Here is a 21447-nt window from a genome sequence, read left to right on the forward strand (position 1 = left end):
CTTTTACAATCGGCCGCGGACACACGTTACACGAAACATTTAATTTAAAAGTTTTACTTTAAATAACATAATTATATTTGTAAAATCCTATCTTTGGGCCATTTTTTTCAGTTGTCCACCCCACTTTTTTTGGATTTGGATATTTTTATGTAATTTCCAGTCAGAATTGCGAGCTATTTCAATCCTAATAGGAGAAAAAAAGTGTCCTAAGATTTTTTCCCATTCCGTTACCATTTTTTCATACATTTCGTATGGCGGTAACGGAATGGGTTTGAAAAATGTATGAAAATATTGGGACATTTTTTTTCTCCTATCAGGATCGAAAACCTCGCGATTCTGATTATGAATCGCGTTATAAATACCTATGTTACAAAAAGGTGGGGTGGACATTGGACAACTTTGAAAAAAAAATGGCCCCTTTTGTAAGCAGATAGCTATCATGATTAAATCAGCAAGTAAATTATAAATACGACTACATAAAATACACCCTCGTCGCGTCGTGAAAGATAATATTTAAACAGTCCGATTACCTCTCGCCCGGGGTCGTGAAAGCAGACGCGCAACTATTACATCGTAAGCGCTGGCGGTGGCTTCGCCAGAATCCTTTACTAGTCTTTCTTTCACAGCTATACAGATATCGTTGCGAGCTAGAAGCGTCTCTAGTTCTTCAAATGCCTGTAACCAATGCAACCAATATTTTTACTGTTGTTTGGTGTTAAAGTTCAGTTACATCAGATGTAGTGCGAAAAATATTATATTATAAATAATGCGAGTCATATCCATATTAATATTTAAATCGCTACCTGAAATCCGCTCTCTAATTATAATAGTCTAACACTGATTATCTATATCTATATATACCATTCGAGAATATACGGCCCTGTAGTAACTAGCTACCCTCTAAGCAATTGTTCTGGATGACAGCCAACAAAACACAATTCTCGCTGGCTTTCTATGGCTTAACGCGGTTACAGCAATGAAAAATGAATGTGCTTCCCTCGCGAGGCTTTTAACTGAAACCTAGCTGGTTGAAAACAAACTATTCAAACTAGATAGTTGATTGTTTTACCGGTCTCGCATCTTGCAGAATTTTAATCAGATGTATGAAGTTTAGCTGCCTGAACAACGGTCTTATCTGACTATTAAGGCGTGATTTGAAAATATTAGTTAAATATTTGCTCCAGATATAACATGGACCGGATATCTAAAAGTCATAAATGATGAATTTATAATGTCCGTTGTTAAGCGGTCCGATGAAAACTTAAAATCGTCAATTTTAGACCGATATAACCACAACAAGAATGTTTTTAGTCTGAATACTTCCATAAGAAGTTAATCCCAGTTTATTAAAAGTTATTCCTACCAGAAATCTCAACAATTTTCTTACAGATTAAGCATTAATAGAATAATTTGTTTGGAGATAACGCAATACAGGAAATTTTGTAACTGAACGAAATATCTAAAATGTTTCATCACTATGCTAAACTAGCTGTTACCCACGGCTTCGCTCGCGTTAAGTTCGAAAATCGCGGAATGCTCCATATAAACGTCATTTTAGGGTAGTGGGGGGTTAGAAAATGACAAAGAGTAGCCTATGTCACTCTCCATCCCTTCAACTAACTCCACTTGAAAAATCACGTCAATTTGTCGCTCCGTTTTGCCGTGAAAGACGGACAAACAAACAGACACTTTCCCAATTGTAACACGTATGGATTCACCTTAATTCCATAGTTAGACTCCTCATAGATGATGGACACGTATCGCCATCCGAACTTCTTGACGATTTCGACCATCGCTCTCACTTGGTGCAGATCTGAAGGTATCGTGCGGGTGAAATACTCGAAACGGGCTTTGTTTGACAGCTCTGGTGATGTTGAGAAGTAGGAGACCTGTGAATGAGATCTTTATTCATTACGTGAAGTAGATCAGAAGTTTTTGACCTTCTTAATATTTTTAGGACAGGAATGAAGGCAACAACCCAGTCAATCCACAATTTAAAATATATATTTTAAAGTCCTAAAGAATATTTGTTTGTGAAGGCATTCTATATTGGTAATCTAACTACAAAATTACTTATTTAGTAGAGTTAATTGTAAAGCCCGTTTCTCAACAGCAATTGATTCACATCTATCACAGGTGTACGGGGTTTTTTAGTAAAAAAAAAAAAAAAAGAATTAAAGAAAACTAACTATGCCATTCTATGCTACGCCATTCCTATAATGGACTTAACTATATGCCGAAGTTAATAAACACACGGTGTATAATAAACGGTCTTTGTAAAGTCTGGTACCTGGGGGATCTTGAACAATCGTAGCAAGTTGGCAACTTGAACGGAAGTGACGCTCGAGGCGGCGCCCACGACACCGGAAATGATTTGCCTCTGAACACCACGCGTTGCGCACGCGTACTCCTCCTCTATGTTACTAATTGAGCCTGTAACAAAAAAAAAATAGTTCTTGGAGTCCCTCCGAGTGAAAGAAGTGAAACTTCATAATATAACCTCAAAAATATTTTGTCAAGTGACCATCGCGTTTTAGTTACGTCCATCTTTTTAATGTTTTAAATAGTTTATATTCCTATTCGCTCAAATAATTGAGAAACAAACATAAACTCATTTTGCATTCGATCTAAATAATGTTTCAATGAACGTAATACAAAACATGTTTTTCAAACTCGTTTTACTATTGCTAAAACACTATGTTAGGTCGCGTGTTCTTGAACTAGTTAATAATCATTAATAGTTTTCCTAAATCCTGTTATTTTGGTCACAACATGGTTACCCTTCCTAGGTTGTTAAGAGAAAATAGTTCGAACCTAGTTTTGTAGTATAAACTCACCTTTTTGGTTATCTAGACTGACATTTTATGAATAAAATGCATTCTGACATGTTACCTGTCACAATAATCAACACCTTGATAACTGACTCCCAATGAGTGACCACATTTCAAGAATTGGATTTATTTATTTAGTTAGAAAATTAGCAAAATACAATTACGTAGAATTTTAAGACCCGGATACGTGCATTATATTCTTCGTCGTTAATAGAGCCGGAATCACTTATTTTGTATTAAGTTCATTGAAACACCCTGTATAAAACACACGTATTCCAACCAACCATTCCACTGTTCTGTCACAGACTAAATGAATAAGTGAATGAATGGAATGAGTGAGTCGCGTTCAGCGCAACGACACTGACAGAATGTTACGCGCTGAGTGAGCGGCATTTCACGCAACGTAAGTTACGTTACGTAACACTGACTGAGTGTTACGCGCTGTCAGTTAGAAGTCCGATTGGAAGTTTTATTTCAAAAATTCTACATTTACTTCCATCATCACCTGTGGTTACAGTTTACCTCAGGTCCGAATTATACTGAGATTATATTAATTGCACTGAGTCCCCTGGATAAAAAGGCTTATCGCTCACGCCCGCGGGGGTCGAAACCTATCTGTCACTGTCGCACTAATATGGAAAAGTGACAGATACATTAAGCTTTTCGTTTTCAAAAAGAAAGGCTATACCGACTGAACGATTTTCGTTCACAAGCCATGCAAACATCAAGATAAATACACTTGTAATTAATTTAATATTAACTTGCTTGCTTGCGGCCTGCTAAGCCGCGGTCCTGGGTTCGAATCCCGGTAAGGGCATTTATTTGTGTGATGAGCACAGATATTTGTTCCTGAGTCATGGATGTTTTCTATGTATATAAGTATGTATTTATCTATATGTTAAGCGGCTACAACATTTAATGCATATTGGAGTCGCTTATTAGCTTCTAACCTCTAAGGTCTATCATGAGTTGACCATAACGCTCAGTAAAAAATAAAGCATAACCATAATAATTTTTAAGAAAAAAAAAACCGCCGCCTTTGGGGTTCTGGTGAAAGCTACTTGCGAATGTTGGATTACGTATTTCGGTCCAACGTTTCAGGGACGGCGTTGTACCCGTGGTCCGGAGAAGACTGGCTTAAAATGACATCGACACCTTCTGACAGCCGCGTGAGTTTTGATTTCAAAACCAAGTTGATAATCAAAACCAAGTGCGGGTAGTTCGAGAAACTAGCGCGGCTATCAGAAGGTGTTGATGTCATTTCAAGCCAGTTTTCTCCGAGACCACGGGAACTACGCCGTCCCTGAAACGTTGGAAGTCAGTTTAATATGTAGTCATACCCGATTAAGTCCCAATTTAAAAACAATTATGTGTAATAATCGTGTAAATGTACACAATAATGTATTCATTGTGTGAAAGGTTCAATCCACAGGTAGCAAAGTAAACGATAAAGTTAAAATAAGGAGAAAATTCTAGAAAAGCCTCTAGTGTATCACAAATCCACTTTGTACGTAAGGCTTGCACTGTAACTTAGTCTGTAACTTAGTCTCTAGAGTATTATGAGTAAGCGATCTCTTTTGCATATGAGAAACGTTTGCAAAGTTTGGTCGAAGTAGCAGCAGGTGTATCGTAAAGAAATACACATGTTTATGTGGTAACACGTTCTTTTGTGGCTGCTAGTGGAAATGAAGATTTTATTTGACTTCGTAAAAAAGAAATAAAGTCTAAGTAAAAAAGTACCTTGGAACTATAAAGAAACATTTATCGATATGGCGCCGCAAGAGCGTGCAACTTTCAATTCGGAAGTCGCGAGTTCGAATCCCGGCTCGTACCAATGACTTATTCGGAAATTATGTGCGGAAAATTTGATATTTGCCAGTCGCTTTTGGTGAAGGAAAACATCGTGAGAAAACCGGACTAATCCCAATAAGGCCTAGTTATCTACCCTTCGGGTTGCAAGGTCAGATAGCAGTCGCTTTCGTAAAACTAGTGCCTTTGCTAAATCTTGGGGTTAGTTGTCAAAGCGGACCCCAGGCTCCCATGAGACGTGGAAAATATCGGGATAACGGAAGGAGGATGATGGCGTCGCAGCTTTGGTTGATTCTCGGATAGGTGGCGCTAATATTAGTACCCATTTGTCAATAATAACACACATCAAGGTAACGATAGGGGCCAAATCGTCAAAACTGACAGTGAAAGTGAGGTTCAAAGGTTTTAATCCTGTGTCACAGAATATATTTATTGTATTTGTTTATTTATTGTATTTGTGTATGTTTATTTTATAATAGTAGGTATCGACTTGTATTTAATCATTACAATCTCATACAGGCTCTAATATTGTGCACCAAACTAACTATCTCTGTTTTGCCCAATGGTTGACTGGTAGAGAATGCCTTAAGGCGTTAAGTCCGCCATTTGTACTTTTTATTGATAATTTGTGCAATAAAGTTTAAATAAATAAATAAATAAATAAATATATAATAGTACAAGTACCTAGTAGTGCCTGTGTCGAGAGATAGCAGTCTGTGCACTATGACTACCTACTCATTTTACTTCGACAATCATCCATACTCTACTATATTTCCGAGCTCATATAACCCGGCAACCTTCAAATCAAGGGTGAACAGGCATCTTCTGGCCGAGCTCACTCCACCGTAGGCCACGTCTTTGCCTTTGGCTAGTCTGTGGTCAAGAGTAAGTCCATTCATAATTTAAAAAAAAACTAATATTTATAAATGGGAAAGTGTGTGTCTGTTTGTTTGTCCGTCTTTCTCGGCAATTGACGTGATATTTTAAGATGGAGGTAGTTGAAGGGATGAAGAGTGACATAGGCTACTTTTTGTCTCTTTCTAACTAACCTCACACTTCCCTAAAATGGGGGGTGGATTTTTTGTGGAGCATTCCACAATTTTCGAATTTAAAGCGAGCGTAGCCGCGGGCAAAAGCTAGTTATCTATACCTACTCATTTTACTTCGACAATTATCCATACTATCCTCCTGGATCCCTGGCAAATGTTTGTGCTTTTGAATTTAGAACTTTATTTTATTCCTGTAAAAGTGTGTGTGTATAGGTTTGATTGCCCTATCACTACATAGTATAAAACAAAGTCGCTTTCTTTGTCCCTATGTCCCTATGTCCCTATGTATGCTTAAATCTTTAAAACTACGCAACGGATTATGATGCGGTTTTTTTTAATAGATAGAGTGATTCTAGAGGAAGGTTTATATGTAGGTATAGTACCCGTGCGAAGCCGGGGCGGGTCGCTAGTTTATAATAAATGGAGGCAAATAATGCTTGGCCTTATTTCATAGTATAATAGTATACTATGTTTTATTGTACTTAATTAATTTATTGAATTTAATTTAAAATTACTGTAATTAACTTATGGGCCCTTGGCCTGAAATAAACGTATATTATTACTAGCTCTTGCCCGCGGCTTCGCTCGCGTTAGAAAGAGACAAAAAGTAGCCTATGTCACTCTCCATCCCTTCAATTATCTCCACTTAAAAAATCACGTCAATTCGTCGCTCCGTTTTGCCGTGAAAGACGGACAAACAAACAGACACACACACTTTCCCATTTATAATATTAGTATGGATTATTATTATACGTATACTTGATTCTCTTTGGTCACATGTAATGTAATTTACAAAATGAATATGTATGTCATACCGATAAAGTTTTGCTTTGGGTCCAACCCCGAAATAGCGAAATAATACTTTACTCTCACGTACACAAAATGTGTGCCACCCAATTTCCGTTTCGTGATTTCGGGGTTAATCCCAAAATACTGTTCCCGTGTAAATTATTGCCGGTGGCAAAGTATAGGTACATATAAAGTAAAGCCAGGTGCCGTAGCCGAATGGCATTTCTGCGACGCAAAACGAAAACGAAATGCCGCGAAAAGTAGTCTGGCTTTGTCGCGCCAATACGCACGAGCGATAGAAAATTAGAGATAGATATTTTTTTTTTTAGTTATCGTTTCGTTTCGTGAACGTTTGTGCCATTCGGCTACGTACCTTGACAGAAATATTACTACGCGTCATGTTGCAAAATTTTATTACAACTATTTTCTTCATAATTTATTTTTTATTTTTTTTAATTATAAATGGGCTTACTCTTGACCACAGACTAGCCAAAGGCAAAGACGTGGCCTACGATGGAGTGAGCTCGCCCAGAAGATGCCTGTTCACTCTTGACTAGAGATGGGTAGTGGGTAAAAACCCGCGGGTAAATACCGGGTATTTACCGGGTTTTTACCCAATCCACCCGTATTTACCCTTTTACACCCGAATGAGTGGGTAAAAACTTTTTAGAATGTAAAACGTATTTGAATTAAGGTTTTCGTTATTATTTTACTTTGATTTACTTCGTATAACATTCTTTGATTCAAATGAAGTAAAAATACTATCTGAATCCTTATTTAATTGAAATTTAGTCTCCAGGTGCTGGCCAAAGTTAGATGATAGTGTAATAAAGAAGACTTAGACTACAAGCCGAATAAGTAGAATAGAACAGGAACAGTAAAACAAACAGTTGATAGTGTTTAAATGATTATTTATTAGGTAAGTACAAAATAAATGTAATTTATGAAATAAAGAAATTGTTTATGTTATAGGTAATTGAAACATACCTAATCAAGAAATTAAGAATCACGAAAAAAACCATACAGTAAAAAATAGGCGCATGGTTTGATAAAAACAATAAAATTTTACTTACTTGTACCGCTGATCCAAGATCGATTTCACTGGCAAGTGGCAAATATCCATATAAGTCCAAAAGATAACGTTAGCTTAATTCAGAGAAAAACTACTTCAAAGTCCATAAACAAAACAAGTGTCGAAGTACGACGTGATGTAACACATTAAGTAAAACGGGAGCAAGTAGTTGTGTGCAGGTCAGATGACAAATAGCAACTGACCTCTCTTGCGGGATGCTAGAGATTTTTTTTTGCAAGTTAAGAGAATCCTAGCTACCCGCCTTCTGATTGGCTGCTAGGTATGCTAGAAGTAGACGATCCAACAACAATAGGTGTCAATTTTAAATACCATGAGGTTCAACGCAGCTGTTTGATAAGATGAAGAGAATTTTTTTACAATATAAGTGCTGTTTTAATACCAGGTGGTCTAATGAGCGGTATTTTGTTTGATATCCGACTTTTTATGATTGTTCTGTACATTTTTCAATAGATAGTCTTCTATTACTACAATAATATTAGTGTAAACTAAGTTTCTAATCATATAGAAGTCATCCTATGTGGTTTTTATAATAAAAATATCATTCGTGTCGCTTAGAAAATCACCATTCGCTTCAAAAATAACCATTTAATAATAAAATATTACGTGATGAAAAGATAAGTGAAGGAAATATAATTTTATTTAAAATTTAATTCGTAATAGTTTTTACCCACCCAATCGGGTATTTATGGGTTTTTACTGGGTACTTTGGGTAAATACCGGGTATTTACCCGGTATTTACCCAACATTACCCATCTCTACTCTTGACTGTTGCTCTGTTCAATTAACTGAACTATCACCCCATACATCAGAATAGCAGCGCCCTCCTGACAATGATCATATATTTCTGAGCAGGCTTTAAAACAAATGTTTATTTAGGTGTACAATTTAAATCAAGAAAAAATAGGACGCTGGACAAAAAATGAAATGTACTAAGTATGGACTATATTCGGCGAAAACTCACACATACTCATGCATTACAACGAAGAGCTACTATTATAATATAGTTTAAGATATACTGGTTAATAATAGTATTTTATACAATCGTGATATAATACAAAGCTTTTCAGTCGAGTACATGTTTAGGCCACGAAGCTTGCTGAGTGGCCTAATAGTAAGGTACAGTGTCTTAATTAAGTATATCACTATTGTTCGAATCTACGAGTCATCATCTTCATCATCAATGGACCGTTCACCGTTGTATCAACGTCGAATTACCTAGCAACCAATTGTTTGTAATAACCGTCTCTGATTGGCCGATAACGCGACAGATAAAAAAAAATGTGTTTCAAATGCAGAAATATTTGCCAGGTATCGCAAATTAGTATAGAAATTGTATGAAATTCTATTTTTAAAATTATTACAGTTAACTAAAAGTCAACTATAATGAGATTATTATAGTTGAGTTGGAACTGCCATAGAGTATCCAACACTGAAAAGTTAGCACTTGTAGTTTAGTCTGTGGTGTCCTAATTGACAGATTACAGTCGACGAGTAGAAAAAAGTACAAACATTACTTCAAAATGTGGATTCGGGAAAAAAATATTCCATGTCTTGCGTGGCCGGATTCCATCGTGTACAGTCTTTATATTCAACATAAAATAGTTGAAGACGACCTCTAGCATCAAGCCATTTCCAGTTTCCGTTTACATCTTTTTATAGGTGATGTTACAAAAGCAGACATCTAATTATATAAACTTGCGACTTTTTAAGTGTTAGGTACTGTCAGCATCACTACTAGAGGATGAAACAACTTGAAACGGAGAATGTCATGCTGATGAATGTACCAGTTGATACAGTGTATGAAGCGCGCAACCTAGGTCTCCTTATGGACTGTGGATTACGATACGAGAAACACATTGCAGAGACTATTAGAAATTGCTTCTACAGACTTAAGGTGTTGTACAAAATTCGTCCATATTTATGTGAAACCCTGCGCATTCAATTGGTTGAGTCGCTTATACTGTCAAAATTCAATTACGTGGATGTCGTGTTTGGGCCAAGGCTTCTTGCTAAAACTAAAAGACTCATTCAACGTGTTCAAAATGCATGTGCTCGCTTCTGCTTCAACATTACATTCCTTTGAGAGCTCATGTAACCCCGTATCTGAATAGTCATAACATTCTTAAAATGCAACACCGGCGTAAACTTCATTTGGCGTGTTTGCTCTTTGGTGTGCTGAACTTCAAAACCCCTGGATATCTTTTCGATAAACTATCTTGCGTAAAACTCCGTGAACGCCGTGAGTGCACAAGCCATTTGTTGACGCCGCGTCATGCGACTGCCGCTTTCCGAGGTAGCTTCCGGTTTTCTGCCTCTCGTTGCTGGAATATAATCCCACCCCCTTTGAGGAACCTGCATCTGTACAGTTCGCGGACAGGAATGTCAAAGTTTAATCATGTTTTCTATATATCCTCTTGCCACCCAATGTGCAATGAGATGTACATTTTGGTTCATAGGAATTTTAACATTCATGTGAATAAATAAAGTAGCATTTCTTTTGTCTCTAAATTTTTTGAACAAATGAAACTCAACTTAATTTAAAATGCAACAATGATCAAAATTCTCTAGCAACATTTTTGTATGGTGGTGGGCGTTACGAGGAAATATACGTAGGTACATATCTTTTTGTTTAGCGGTTACAAAATGGTCGTTACCTCCTGAAGCGTTATTTGATCGCTCGTTTTTGCCCAGAACGAGCAAACTGTGGAATGAGCTACCTTCTGAGGTGTTTCCCTTGCACTATGACATGGGGTTCAAGAAGCAGGTATTTAGGGTTCTCAAAGGTCGCCAATGCATACGTAACTCTCCTGATGTTTCTTATGTCCATGAACGGTGATGACAACGTCCCACCAGGCGGCTATCTTTGATGCTGACCGTACAATAGGCTATTTTCCTACTAGTCAAATCAGCTTCTTTTTAAAAACTGTCAAAACGATTTGCTAATATGGAATTACTATGAAATACTGAGGAGTGACGACACTACTTTATATCTTTCTCTTTGACTTATTAAATAGAAATTATGTTTAAACATAACCACAGTCCGAAATTTTCTTCTAATTATGTGGTGCTTTATTTCATGCACTCCATAAAATATTTTATTTTAAGTATAGGAAACTTAGCCTATTGTACATGCTTGTTGCCATGAATAATAATTTAAAAACCAACCTTTAATGAAGTCTAACGCCATCTCCAGCCCATACGTATCGTTATCACAATCGTCAAGCACGAGCGCGCCAATCTTGACGCCAGGCGGGCCGATGGCGTTCGCTGCGGCGTAATCCAAGGCGTAAAGCATGGCTTCTAACGCCTGCACTCCACCTTGCGCCATCACCGGCCCGCAGGTCGCGCCTTCTGAACGCCCGTGTACCTGAGGAGAGAGGAATGTTAATATACACCGTGTTTCACTTAACACTAAAAACCTGAAAACTGTTTGTTCAGAATCGAGAGTAGAATCGATTGAGCTATATCTTGAAGGGGGTAATATTTTTTGTTTTAATTTGTATTATTAGTTATTTTTTACGTGCCCATTCTACAAATTTGTAATACAACATTGTGCATATCATATTGTTAGAGGTTGTATACCTTTTTCACGTCATGCTCCACGGCAGCGCCACCTTAGCTTTGCCGAACATAAACATATGGGAAAATATCTATATAAAGTCTATAAAATTCTAGACTAGTTAAAAAAAATTCTATGTTTCTAGTTTCGTCGTGAGCTCTTATACATTGTGGCGCTGCTGTAGAGCATACTCCACAGCAGCGCCACACTAAAATATCAACTACTGTATGTGGTACAGCCACGTATATGGCTTCAAATAATTCTATAACAATTCTATATTAACCTAGCTTACAAAATCCCTACTTTTATTTTGCATATAGGAAAATACGATGCCACAAACCTTTTGTAAGAAATAATTATCGCAGCGCCTTATTGAAAATCTCGGCAATGGCACAAAAATATAGAAATAATTGTTATAGGCGTTGTAAACATGTTTGACGACCGGTCTGGCCTAGCGCGTCTACCTCTACTACCTCTCTGGTCCGGGGTTCGAATCCCGGTAAGGGCATTTATTTGTGTGATGAGCACAGATATTGTTCCGGAGTCATGAATGTTTTCTATTATGTAAGTCATCACGACATTTTGCCACGGCTCATTGGAGCCTGGGTTTCGCTTTGACAACTAATTCCAAGATTTGGAGTAGGCACTAGTTTTACGAAAGCGACTGCCATTTGACCTTCCAACTCGAAGGGTAACTAGGCTTTATTGGAATTAGTCCGGTTTTTCTCACGATATTTTTAAGTATTTGTATACCTATTATATATGTCGTTGTTATATATATTCGAACCCCGGACCAGAGAGGTAGTAGAGGTAGACGCGCTAGGCCAGACAGGTCGTCAAACATGTTTACAACGCCTATAACAATTATTTCTATATTTTTGTGCCATTGCCGAGATTTTCAATAAGGCGCTGCGATAATTATTTCTTACAAAAGGTTTGTGGCATCGTATTTTCCTATATGCAAAATAAAAGTAGGGATTTTGTAAGCTAGGTTAATATAGAATTGTTATAGAATTATTTGAAGCCATATACGTGGCTGTACCACATACAGTAGTTGATATTTTAGTGTGGCGCTGCTGTGGAGTATGCTCTACAGCAGCGCCACAATGTATAAGAGCTCACGACGAAACTAGAAACATAGAATTTTTTTTAACTAGTCTAGTATTTTATAGACTTTATATAGATATTTTCCCATATGTTTATGTTCGGCAAAGCTAAGGTGGCGCTGCCGTGGAGCATGACGTCCTTTTTCAGTATTTAACGGTATTAATACTGGCTGGTTACTTGGACGATTATTTTTTCCGCTACGAGATAGACGTTGTGCGTCAGTTTAATTTTAAAGTTTATCATAAGTCATAACAAATTGAACTCGTACCTAATTACAACCTTGTCATTTTGAATTTTGAGGTTTAAATTTGCTTACTGAGTCACCAGTCCAATTTGAAGTTTACTGTGACACAGGTTAAAGTGCTTTACATTGACATAGCTGTCTATTGGTAAACCTTATGTCGTTGCAGTAACGTACACAATTAAACAGTTTGAAGGTTTATGATGGTAACTAGCAATTATTTTATTGAGTGTAGAGTTAAAAGCCGAGTAGAGCTGCACAGAAAATTTAAAACTCAATTTAAAAAAATAATAATCATCAGATTAAAAAATGAACATTCTAGATACGTTTAAAAAAATAAAAATCAGTTGGGGTGTCTGAGCTTTTGAGTGATACCGGAAACACCGTGTATAAAGACGGTCAGCGATATGCGATACGGCCAAGTCACACAACATTAACTATACTTATAATAATAAAGAAATCGCAGTAAGGAACTTTAGACTTGGCACGACTTTGTCTAATTTTCATTACTTTTTAGAGATAAACAAGCAGCTCCATCGAGACTTGGCTAGTTTTTTACAGAATGTTTTTGGTGGGATAGTACGTTACAATACAAGTGTGAAAAAAAGGAAGTTGTCGGTCGTGTTTTAATTTATTCCTTCCTATATTTCCGAGCTCATATAACCTGGCAACCTTCAAATCTAGGGTGAACAGGCATCTTCTGGGCGAGGTCACTCCATCGTAGGCCACATCTTTGCCTTTGGGTAGTCTGTAGCCAATTTATAATAATAATTTAAAAAGTTACGAATTTCCTTTTCGTGAACAGAGGATTCGTGTACGACATTTTTCAGAATAATGGCCCTTTGAAGTCTTAACATAGGTATGCACACAAAATACCACTTCTCGCACTAGTGTGATAAAGCATAATAATGTGTACTAAAATAGTACATTACGATACAAGTGCGTTAAGGGACTGTTTTAAATCGACACAAGTTGCGAATTTCCTTTTCGCACGTGTATCGTACGACGTTTTTCAGTACAGATGGTCCTCCGAAGTTCCGACCTGACATATAATGAACCACTTCTCGCACAAGTGTGAAAAAAAAACACAAAGGAGTGAGCCTTCTGTCCTTGTGCTTGTACTATTATATTGTGAGACCAGACGCAATTATCCTGGTTGACTTTACACGAAAAAGGCAACGGAGTAATTACAACTAGTTACTACTCGTAACTTTGCGACTGTACATTAGTCTTCGTACCCTGGGGGTTTGTGGTGCGGGAATATTTTACAGTATCAAAAATGGCCAAAAACTGTAAAAGCAATCTTTTTATATTTCAAGCACATAATAAATAAGGGCTTTGCTTCTCGTAAGTCGTAATGTACTCAATCGCATTTAAGTTATAAACCACCAAATTATACCTAATCTAAAATCTCATTTAAAAAGATTATGTTGTTTTATTTCTAATTATTAGACTCAGAATAACCAGAGTAAAACGAGAATTAAGTACGAGAACAGATATTAATTCTGGTGTCGCTTGAATAGCCAGAGAACCGGTCATTGCCGCTGCAAATCAGCTACACGTAATTGGGGTTGGACGGCTTCATAACTTTGCGAATGTGGAGATGGGTATATTTCCGAGCTCATATAACCCGGCAACCTTCAAATCAAGAGTGAACAGGCATCTTCTGGGCGAGCTCACTCCATCGTAGGCCACGTCTTTGCCTTTGGCTAGTCTGTGGTCAAGAGTAAGCCCATTTATAAAAAAAAAAATGGAGAACAGATCACAGAACAAATCTTCCAACGCTGCGCTCTCCACTCATGCCCCGGGCCTGCTGAAGATCTAAACATCGTGACACCGGACCTGGTTGCCTGGCTAAGCAACCTCAAGGCTACACAATGATTGCTTCTAGATAAAATTTGCCATACGATTAAATAAATAAATTCTGAATAAAATAAGGATTTAGTTAGCTCCACATTTGTATAGTATAAAGATGAGTTAGCTATTCAGATCCATGCAAATCCGTTCATAACAATGTTATTCAATCTAACTAGTTTTATTTTCGTAACAAGCTCAATTCAGATGATACTAACTGAATTGGATACTTAGTACCTATACCTATGGCATCGGTAATATGGGCATTTTTCAAAATTTGGGATCCAAAATTAGTGTAAATCGTTAACAAAAATTAATTCGCTGTCAGTTTTGTGACGATAATTAAGCATAAAATCTGTCTAAAAATTATCTTTTTTTGCGTTCTGAATGTCGCTTAATGTTCATGTAATTAACATAAAAAAAATATTTTTATTGAAATTTCATGCTTAATTATCGTCTCAAAACTGACAGTGAGTTAATTTTTGTTAACGACTTACGCTAATTTTGGGTCCCAAATTTTGAAAATGCCTCTATAATAAGAACGATCGACAGTTAAATCTGGGGCACGGCAATGCCCCTGCCAAGACGAGTATCATTTTCACCGAACAAACTGGTAAAGGTCTCTTGCTTGATATTGAATTTTGTCCACAAGAGAGTGCAAAGTAGATAATTTCATACGAATTTAAACTTGATACCCAAAGCTGGCAAATAGAATTTACGTTCAAATAATGAATTTGATTTAGTTTTATGTTTAACAGTTATTTTTTTCCTCATGTTGGTTTTATATTTCACTAGGTGACAAAAGTTTAACCTACTTACGTGCCTAGACACCGCGCATGTTGTGACGACGACGAGGATCAAGTATTATAGCGAGTTACATAACTGTCAAAGTAAAATATGTAATCACAGTGCCATCTCTCGACACAAGCTTAAAACTTTTAAACCTCAGTTTTTGGTTTTGACAATTTGTCCCATATTCTTAGCTTGATATATGTTAAAATGTTAAATATTAATATTAGCGCCATCTAGCCGAGCGTCCCCCAAAGGTGTGAAGCCATCTAGGCCACCGTACCTTTTTCTATATGGTTCTGAGGGAACGTTTTTTTCGTAGACTGTAGCTGTCTATACAGAGTTACATATGTCTTTGCTAATATTGAAGTAATTGCAGATCATAATTATATTCTGAACTTGAACAGTGAAATAGCTATTTGTTTTACGAGAGGGCAAAGTTGTGCCGTAGTTGCCAATAAATATCTACCCGAGCAAGCGGAAGATGACAGTACTGAACCGCGAGCTTAGCGAGCGTAGCAGAAAACCAATTTGTTTTTGATTTTGCAATGAATTGGTAACTGTTCTTTAATAATATCCACACAATTAACAGTGTCATTAAAAAAACTGTATAAGTGATATTATACATATTTACAGAAAACAACTGAAAGAATGAGAAAAAAATTGATACTTATTTACATAATTCGTCACACGTCATACCATACCTACTGTTAGCAATTAAATTACATGCTGTGAATATCTGGCCCATTTTGTTTGGATCCTGTGTAGGTAAAATCAAGTTAATTTCAATGAGATTAACGATAATGCCGCCATATCCATATTTTAATATACGAACGGAACGACCATTACACATTATGAAAACGTGTCGTTTACCCGTTGCCCGGAGGAAATTAGTTACCTACAATATTTTATAGCGAAAATGTTTTTAACGGCTTCCATACTCGGTCACATAACAGAGTTCCTGTTTCACGTTTCGCTTCAAAGCAAAGTGGCTCGGACAAGCAAAATTTAATTTCAGTACGATAGTCTACGTAAGTCTACTCCGGTGTTTTCTCATTTCGCTTACACCTGCGGTGGTATGGCTTTACGTAAAATAAGCTTTTGATTTTCTTTGCGATATTTGTTAACAATAATTTTATAGAGTTAATTATTTAAAAAAAAAATGTATTTTAAGATTTTTTTTGTGCTGAGCTAAATTAATTGTAAAGCACAGAACTATATATTTAGAAGAAATAAGTTCATCTATTTGTACGAGTATATTTAGGGACCGAGAGTGTCAGATTTTTTGTTAAGTTGTTACCTGTGATAGTAAATATTTCTCAGGTCCTTGAGTGTTCAACATTTTTTTATTGTTGCAACTAAATATCACATAACGAGGTATGTTTTTTGTTAACTTCAACTTACAAAAAGTGACGTCCGAAAGCTGCAAGCTGTGAGTAAAGACGGACAGTACAAGTTACAACATTGAGACTAACAAGTCAGCTGGCAATGTCGCGATCAACAAGGCAATATAAGGCACATATTATAATATAGGAAAGCATAAGGCTGAACCAAACATGTCGACCGAAGTCTGGCAACACAGCACCACATCACTCGACATCGCTATGGACTAAGAGCCCAGAGCCGCCAGACCTTCCTCATTTTCTCAAGGATGAAACTTTGGGACAAAGTAGAGTTCGTATCGACGTTTAACGTCAGCATATGACTTAGTTTTAAGTAACTTTCCTTAAATTGTCAAAGCTAATTTTTATATATGTAGTAAGTAGTAAGTAACTTTCCTTAAATTGTCAAAGCTATTTTTTATATACTTGTAAGGATTTGATAATCATCAATTCCTGACCATTTCCGCCGGCCGTAACTTTTACCTGACACTTGAAAATCTCACTAATTTACCCTAATTTCTCAAGCTATGGGCGGCGTAAATAGTTAGAAAATAATGATTATCAAATCCTTACAGTCTTTTCTATCACATAATATAAAAATCAGCCTTGAGTATTTAAGGAAAGTTAGTGTTTAAAAAAAAATCCTTATAGCAAGAAATGGCCGACGGGCCGAACAAGGTAATATGCAGACATTAAACGTCGATACAAACTTTACATTGTCCCAAAATTTCATCCTTGAGAAAATGAGGATGGGGCTCTTAGTCCATAGCGTGTCATGTAAAATTTGTCGCTCAGTTTATCCCTGGCTTTAAAAGGCTATTAGCTTCCAAATAATTAGCTTTCACGGACGAAAGTAACTCAACCTACGTCTGCTGTCACAAGCAGGTATCCGCTTCTCTAATTTATGGAATATTTCAATAAACAAAGCAAGACTCTTGTCTCTGTGACTTTCCCTCAAGATCCAAGGATACAATCGAATTGACTTGTTTACTTTTCAATGTCAAAAACATAAAAACGCCAGATGATTTAAGAGAAAATTTGGAGTATTTTCAATACCTATTTAATTAAATATTCTTCATTATTATACCGCTTAGCGTGTTGAAAGTTATTCAATTTCAATTCCATATACGTTCCCGATCATACCTACTACTTATGTATACTTTTGAAATGGACGACAATACAATGTTGCTTTTTAATTTTCTCCTCTTATTTCCTGACTGTAATGATACGAATGATGTGCTTCCAACCCCTGGAGTGACAAGTCATAGACACTGACTGACATACATTTAAATTTGCTATGAAAAAATATGAGTGTTTAAAATTGTATAAGACAATATGATATTGATTTACTCCAATTGTATGTGCTCGAAGAATCCCTCTTGTGCCATATTTTCAAACAAGTATTCACCACAGTTACAAATTTCTAAAGCAACTTATTGCTTGTGGTTGCTCGCCTAGTTCTAAAACCCAGTACGAAGGCACGTTAGCTAAAGCTTCTGCCACACTTAATTGTGAGAGTGTGGTGTGAGCGGGGCGCGGCGCTGGTGGCACGCTCTCATCGCGCCCCGCTCACGCCACGCTACCAAAACGCTCATGTGTGGCGGTGGCTTAAATGTGTGGCTCATTTAGCTAAAGTGCCTAACGGAGCGTGTGCTCAGGTAATAAACAGTTATTGGCATCGAAGAGTTACGGGCATTTATAATGTTCAAGTGTGAAGGAAACGTGCACGTGTAGCCGCACCAGATGGCGCTGTACTGCGCTCTCTCTAATAAGAATACTGTTTGCCTAGTTAAGATTAAAATTGTTTATGGCTAGTTTCCCTACGATTCGTGTCTCGCTATAACTGTTTGTTTTCGTAGCGCAATCAATTGTCATCTTGGGTGGCTACCAAAAATGTCAAATTCATGCACTCGTGACAGGCGTGACTGACAGAATCATCATCCTCCTTGCGTTCTCCTGGCATTTGCCGCGGCTCATGGGAGCCTCGGGTCCGCTGTGACAACTAATCTAAAGATTTGGCGTAGGCGCTAGTTTTACGAAAGCGACTGCCATCTGACCTTCCAACACAAAGGGTAACTAGGCCTTATTAGAATTAATGGAATTAGTCCGATTTCCTCACGATGTTTTCCTTCACCGAATAATTAGTATCATTAATGTCATTATTCTACCAAGTTCTGGTGAGGAACAAAAACCTAATAGTATCAGGTTTCGGTATCGTATCACTAATTTAGCGATCTGCCAACAGAGCCCCCAAAGAACCCATTCAATTCACAGCCGTTTTATCATTTTGGTTTAAGGAACCCTAGCGACAAAACCCTATTTCTAAATTCACAAGGTACAATGTGTTACCCAGAAAAGTCTGAAGACCATTGGCGTGAAGTGTCACTTTTGAGCCATAAATCTATGTCCAAAGTGACACTTAACGCCATCTACAAGTATAATCAAAAGCTATAAGGCATTTTTTGTGGCACCATCTATGTGTGGTGTAGCGTATGCGCGTTCTTAGGCGGTCGCATTTTAATTTATGGGATTGAATGATCTTCTTATATTTAATCTATGTTTAAATCGACTTGTGCGAATCGTGAGTTCACTGATTGAGGTAAGTTGCTACCAAATTCCCAATCGTGTACTATTGTTGACAGTCAAAGTTATCGCACAATATTAGTACACCGAGCCCTACATCCATTTATTTAATTATGGTTTGCTAACTTAGCGTGAATGCCTCTGCTAACGTCCGGCACTTAATCAAGGAATTTCATAGATACTGGTACAGTCTAGTTCATAAATATGTTTACATTTCTTCACCTTAACTCGTTGCAATCATCATCCTCCTAGCGTTATCCCGGCATTTTCCACGGCTCATGGGAGCCTGAGGTCCGCTTTGACAACCAATCCCAAGATTTGGCGGGGTGCGTATCGATCGGTATAACTTTTTTTGATATATTTTTAGTCGTTATAACGATCATTCTGAAAATAAATTTTCGCGCGTTTGCTCGATCAACTGCAGAAATATTTCCCAATGCAATATTAATGCGGAACCTATTGTCCATTTCGCATTTCATTGATAATGAAACCGACAAAAGCGATGACACGGGTCGTCGCGTTAAATTATGCAATATTTTATTATATTGAGCGGCAAAAGTTATTGAATGAAATCGTCAAGTATGAAAAATGAGAACGAGAAATCGGTTGGCATTTTATCAGAAATTTCAGACGTTTATCAAGTATTGAAATAATATGAATATTCAATTTGTTTGGTTCTGTATTTCATTTTTTTTTAAATATTTGCGGCTGATCAATATTTTGTTAAACTAAGGACAATATAGCTATAGAATCTTAATTTAGCCACCTGAAATCATTATCGGGGTGAATTATGTATATGCATATGTACATTACGTATAAGCGTATATTACTTAATAGCTTTTGCCTGCGGATTCGCTCGCGTGTTTTATAATATAAACTAATATCGCAATGGATTTATTATTCCCCTCAACGTAAGCCTGAAACAATAAGGTATTGTATCTTTTGTAATCGGGTGCGGCCATAGTGGCATTAGTGGCCACCGCAAGCTTTAGCTTATCGCAACAAAGGCCCGAGCCAGTAGCAATAACACTTTATCAACATTCCATATTGTCGCAGGATGCGGAAAAGTTGTGAAAATGTCTGAAAAATAACGTGGAAATGAAAAGAATGGACATTGGAATGGAATTCCTTGCAATGACTTCTTGTGATTTCCGTACTGTTATCTCAATTGTTATCTAGTTGAGAGAAGAAACGCCAACTGAGGTTGATAACTTATTTATCCCTTTATAGGGCACCGGTCTCAAAAAAGACCACCCTGTATGACTATCTTTTTGTATTTTTTCTTGTAGAGAATTTTTAGTACTACAGGATGGCGTTGAGGTTTGAACTCACGATTTTTTTGAGTCTTGCCCGTTAAAGGGTTATAGGACGAATATTGTACCGAGCAACTTTTTTCATGAGACGGACCACGAAATCGAAAATAAAAATTACCTTTTTCATTCCTGGTTATCTGAATTTTCTTTAAGCAAAATCTCCTTATCGTATTTAGAGCTAATATTTAATTTTGACTTATGATATCAAACACATTGTTGGCCACAACAGAAGCTTGAACTATGAACAATAACAATTTATGAACAATGAACATTCCATATTGTTGCAAGATGCGGAAAAATCGTGAAAGTCGGAAATGGTGTCGGAAATTCCTGAAAAATCATGGGTAGAGTGGCAATCTAGGCGGGGTACTCGTATTCAATTTATATAATCGAAATATTTTCCATGTTTGACATTATTAACCGAAGTGAGGATGATGATGATGTCCTCCTGGACATGTCCGTAGACGGCGACGCCTGGATAATTCAGGTGTAGTGTAGTCGTGACGTAGCTTGTTTATCATTGTAAAGGCCTGACCTAAATTAGCCATAATTAATATAATAATAATAAAGGCGTAGGGATGTGACGACCCCATCGCCCATTGGTTTTACCAGTGCAATCAGTCAACGCAGGGCAGCTTGTGGCGAGCTGTTGGGGAACAGCGACCCCACGTACCCGAGTGCTCCTGGGGAGTTCTGTTACCCGTAAGGCAGGTGGGTGGGACAGTACTCTCTACCTCTGGCTTGCCTTGGCTGGCCGTCCAGAGTGGAGTCGTTAGGGCTACATGCCCCAGGGGTGGAAGTGAAAATTTGCATAAGACGCGAGTTGGTGCAGTGGCTTAACAGCCACTGGGCAGAAAGCGGTGTACACCTCTCGACACCCTTGAGTTCTCACACCGGTGTTGCCCTTGAGCCATCTTGGATGTCGCTTTTTGTGGGGGCCCATCTTGTGGGGACGAGTCACCGTCTGCCGGAAATAAAATTGGATACCGTTTTATTAGGCAGGCGTCCGGTTTTTTATCCATAGCCCAGTATTTAGTCCATCACTTTC

General features: G+C 37.4%; 1 protein-coding gene across 1 annotated transcript in view; it reads right to left on the reverse strand.

Moving 5' to 3' along the window:
- The window catches only part of LOC125230402 (metabotropic glutamate receptor 6-like), a 48048-nt gene that overhangs the window by 9983 nt on the left and 16618 nt on the right, over positions 1 to 21447 (reverse strand). The window contains exons 2-5 of the mRNA XM_048135541.1: positions 10737 to 10938; positions 2291 to 2433; positions 1719 to 1889; positions 531 to 675 (exon numbers count right to left, since the gene is read on the reverse strand). Coding sequence (XP_047991498.1) covers positions 531 to 675; positions 1719 to 1889; positions 2291 to 2433; positions 10737 to 10938 — 661 coding nt within the window. The remainder of the gene's footprint in view (positions 1 to 530; positions 676 to 1718; positions 1890 to 2290; positions 2434 to 10736; positions 10939 to 21447) is intronic.

This window comes from Leguminivora glycinivorella, chromosome 10, assembly GCF_023078275.1.
Source record: "Leguminivora glycinivorella isolate SPB_JAAS2020 chromosome 10, LegGlyc_1.1, whole genome shotgun sequence".
Classification (NCBI taxonomy): domain Eukaryota; kingdom Metazoa; phylum Arthropoda; class Insecta; order Lepidoptera; family Tortricidae; genus Leguminivora; species Leguminivora glycinivorella.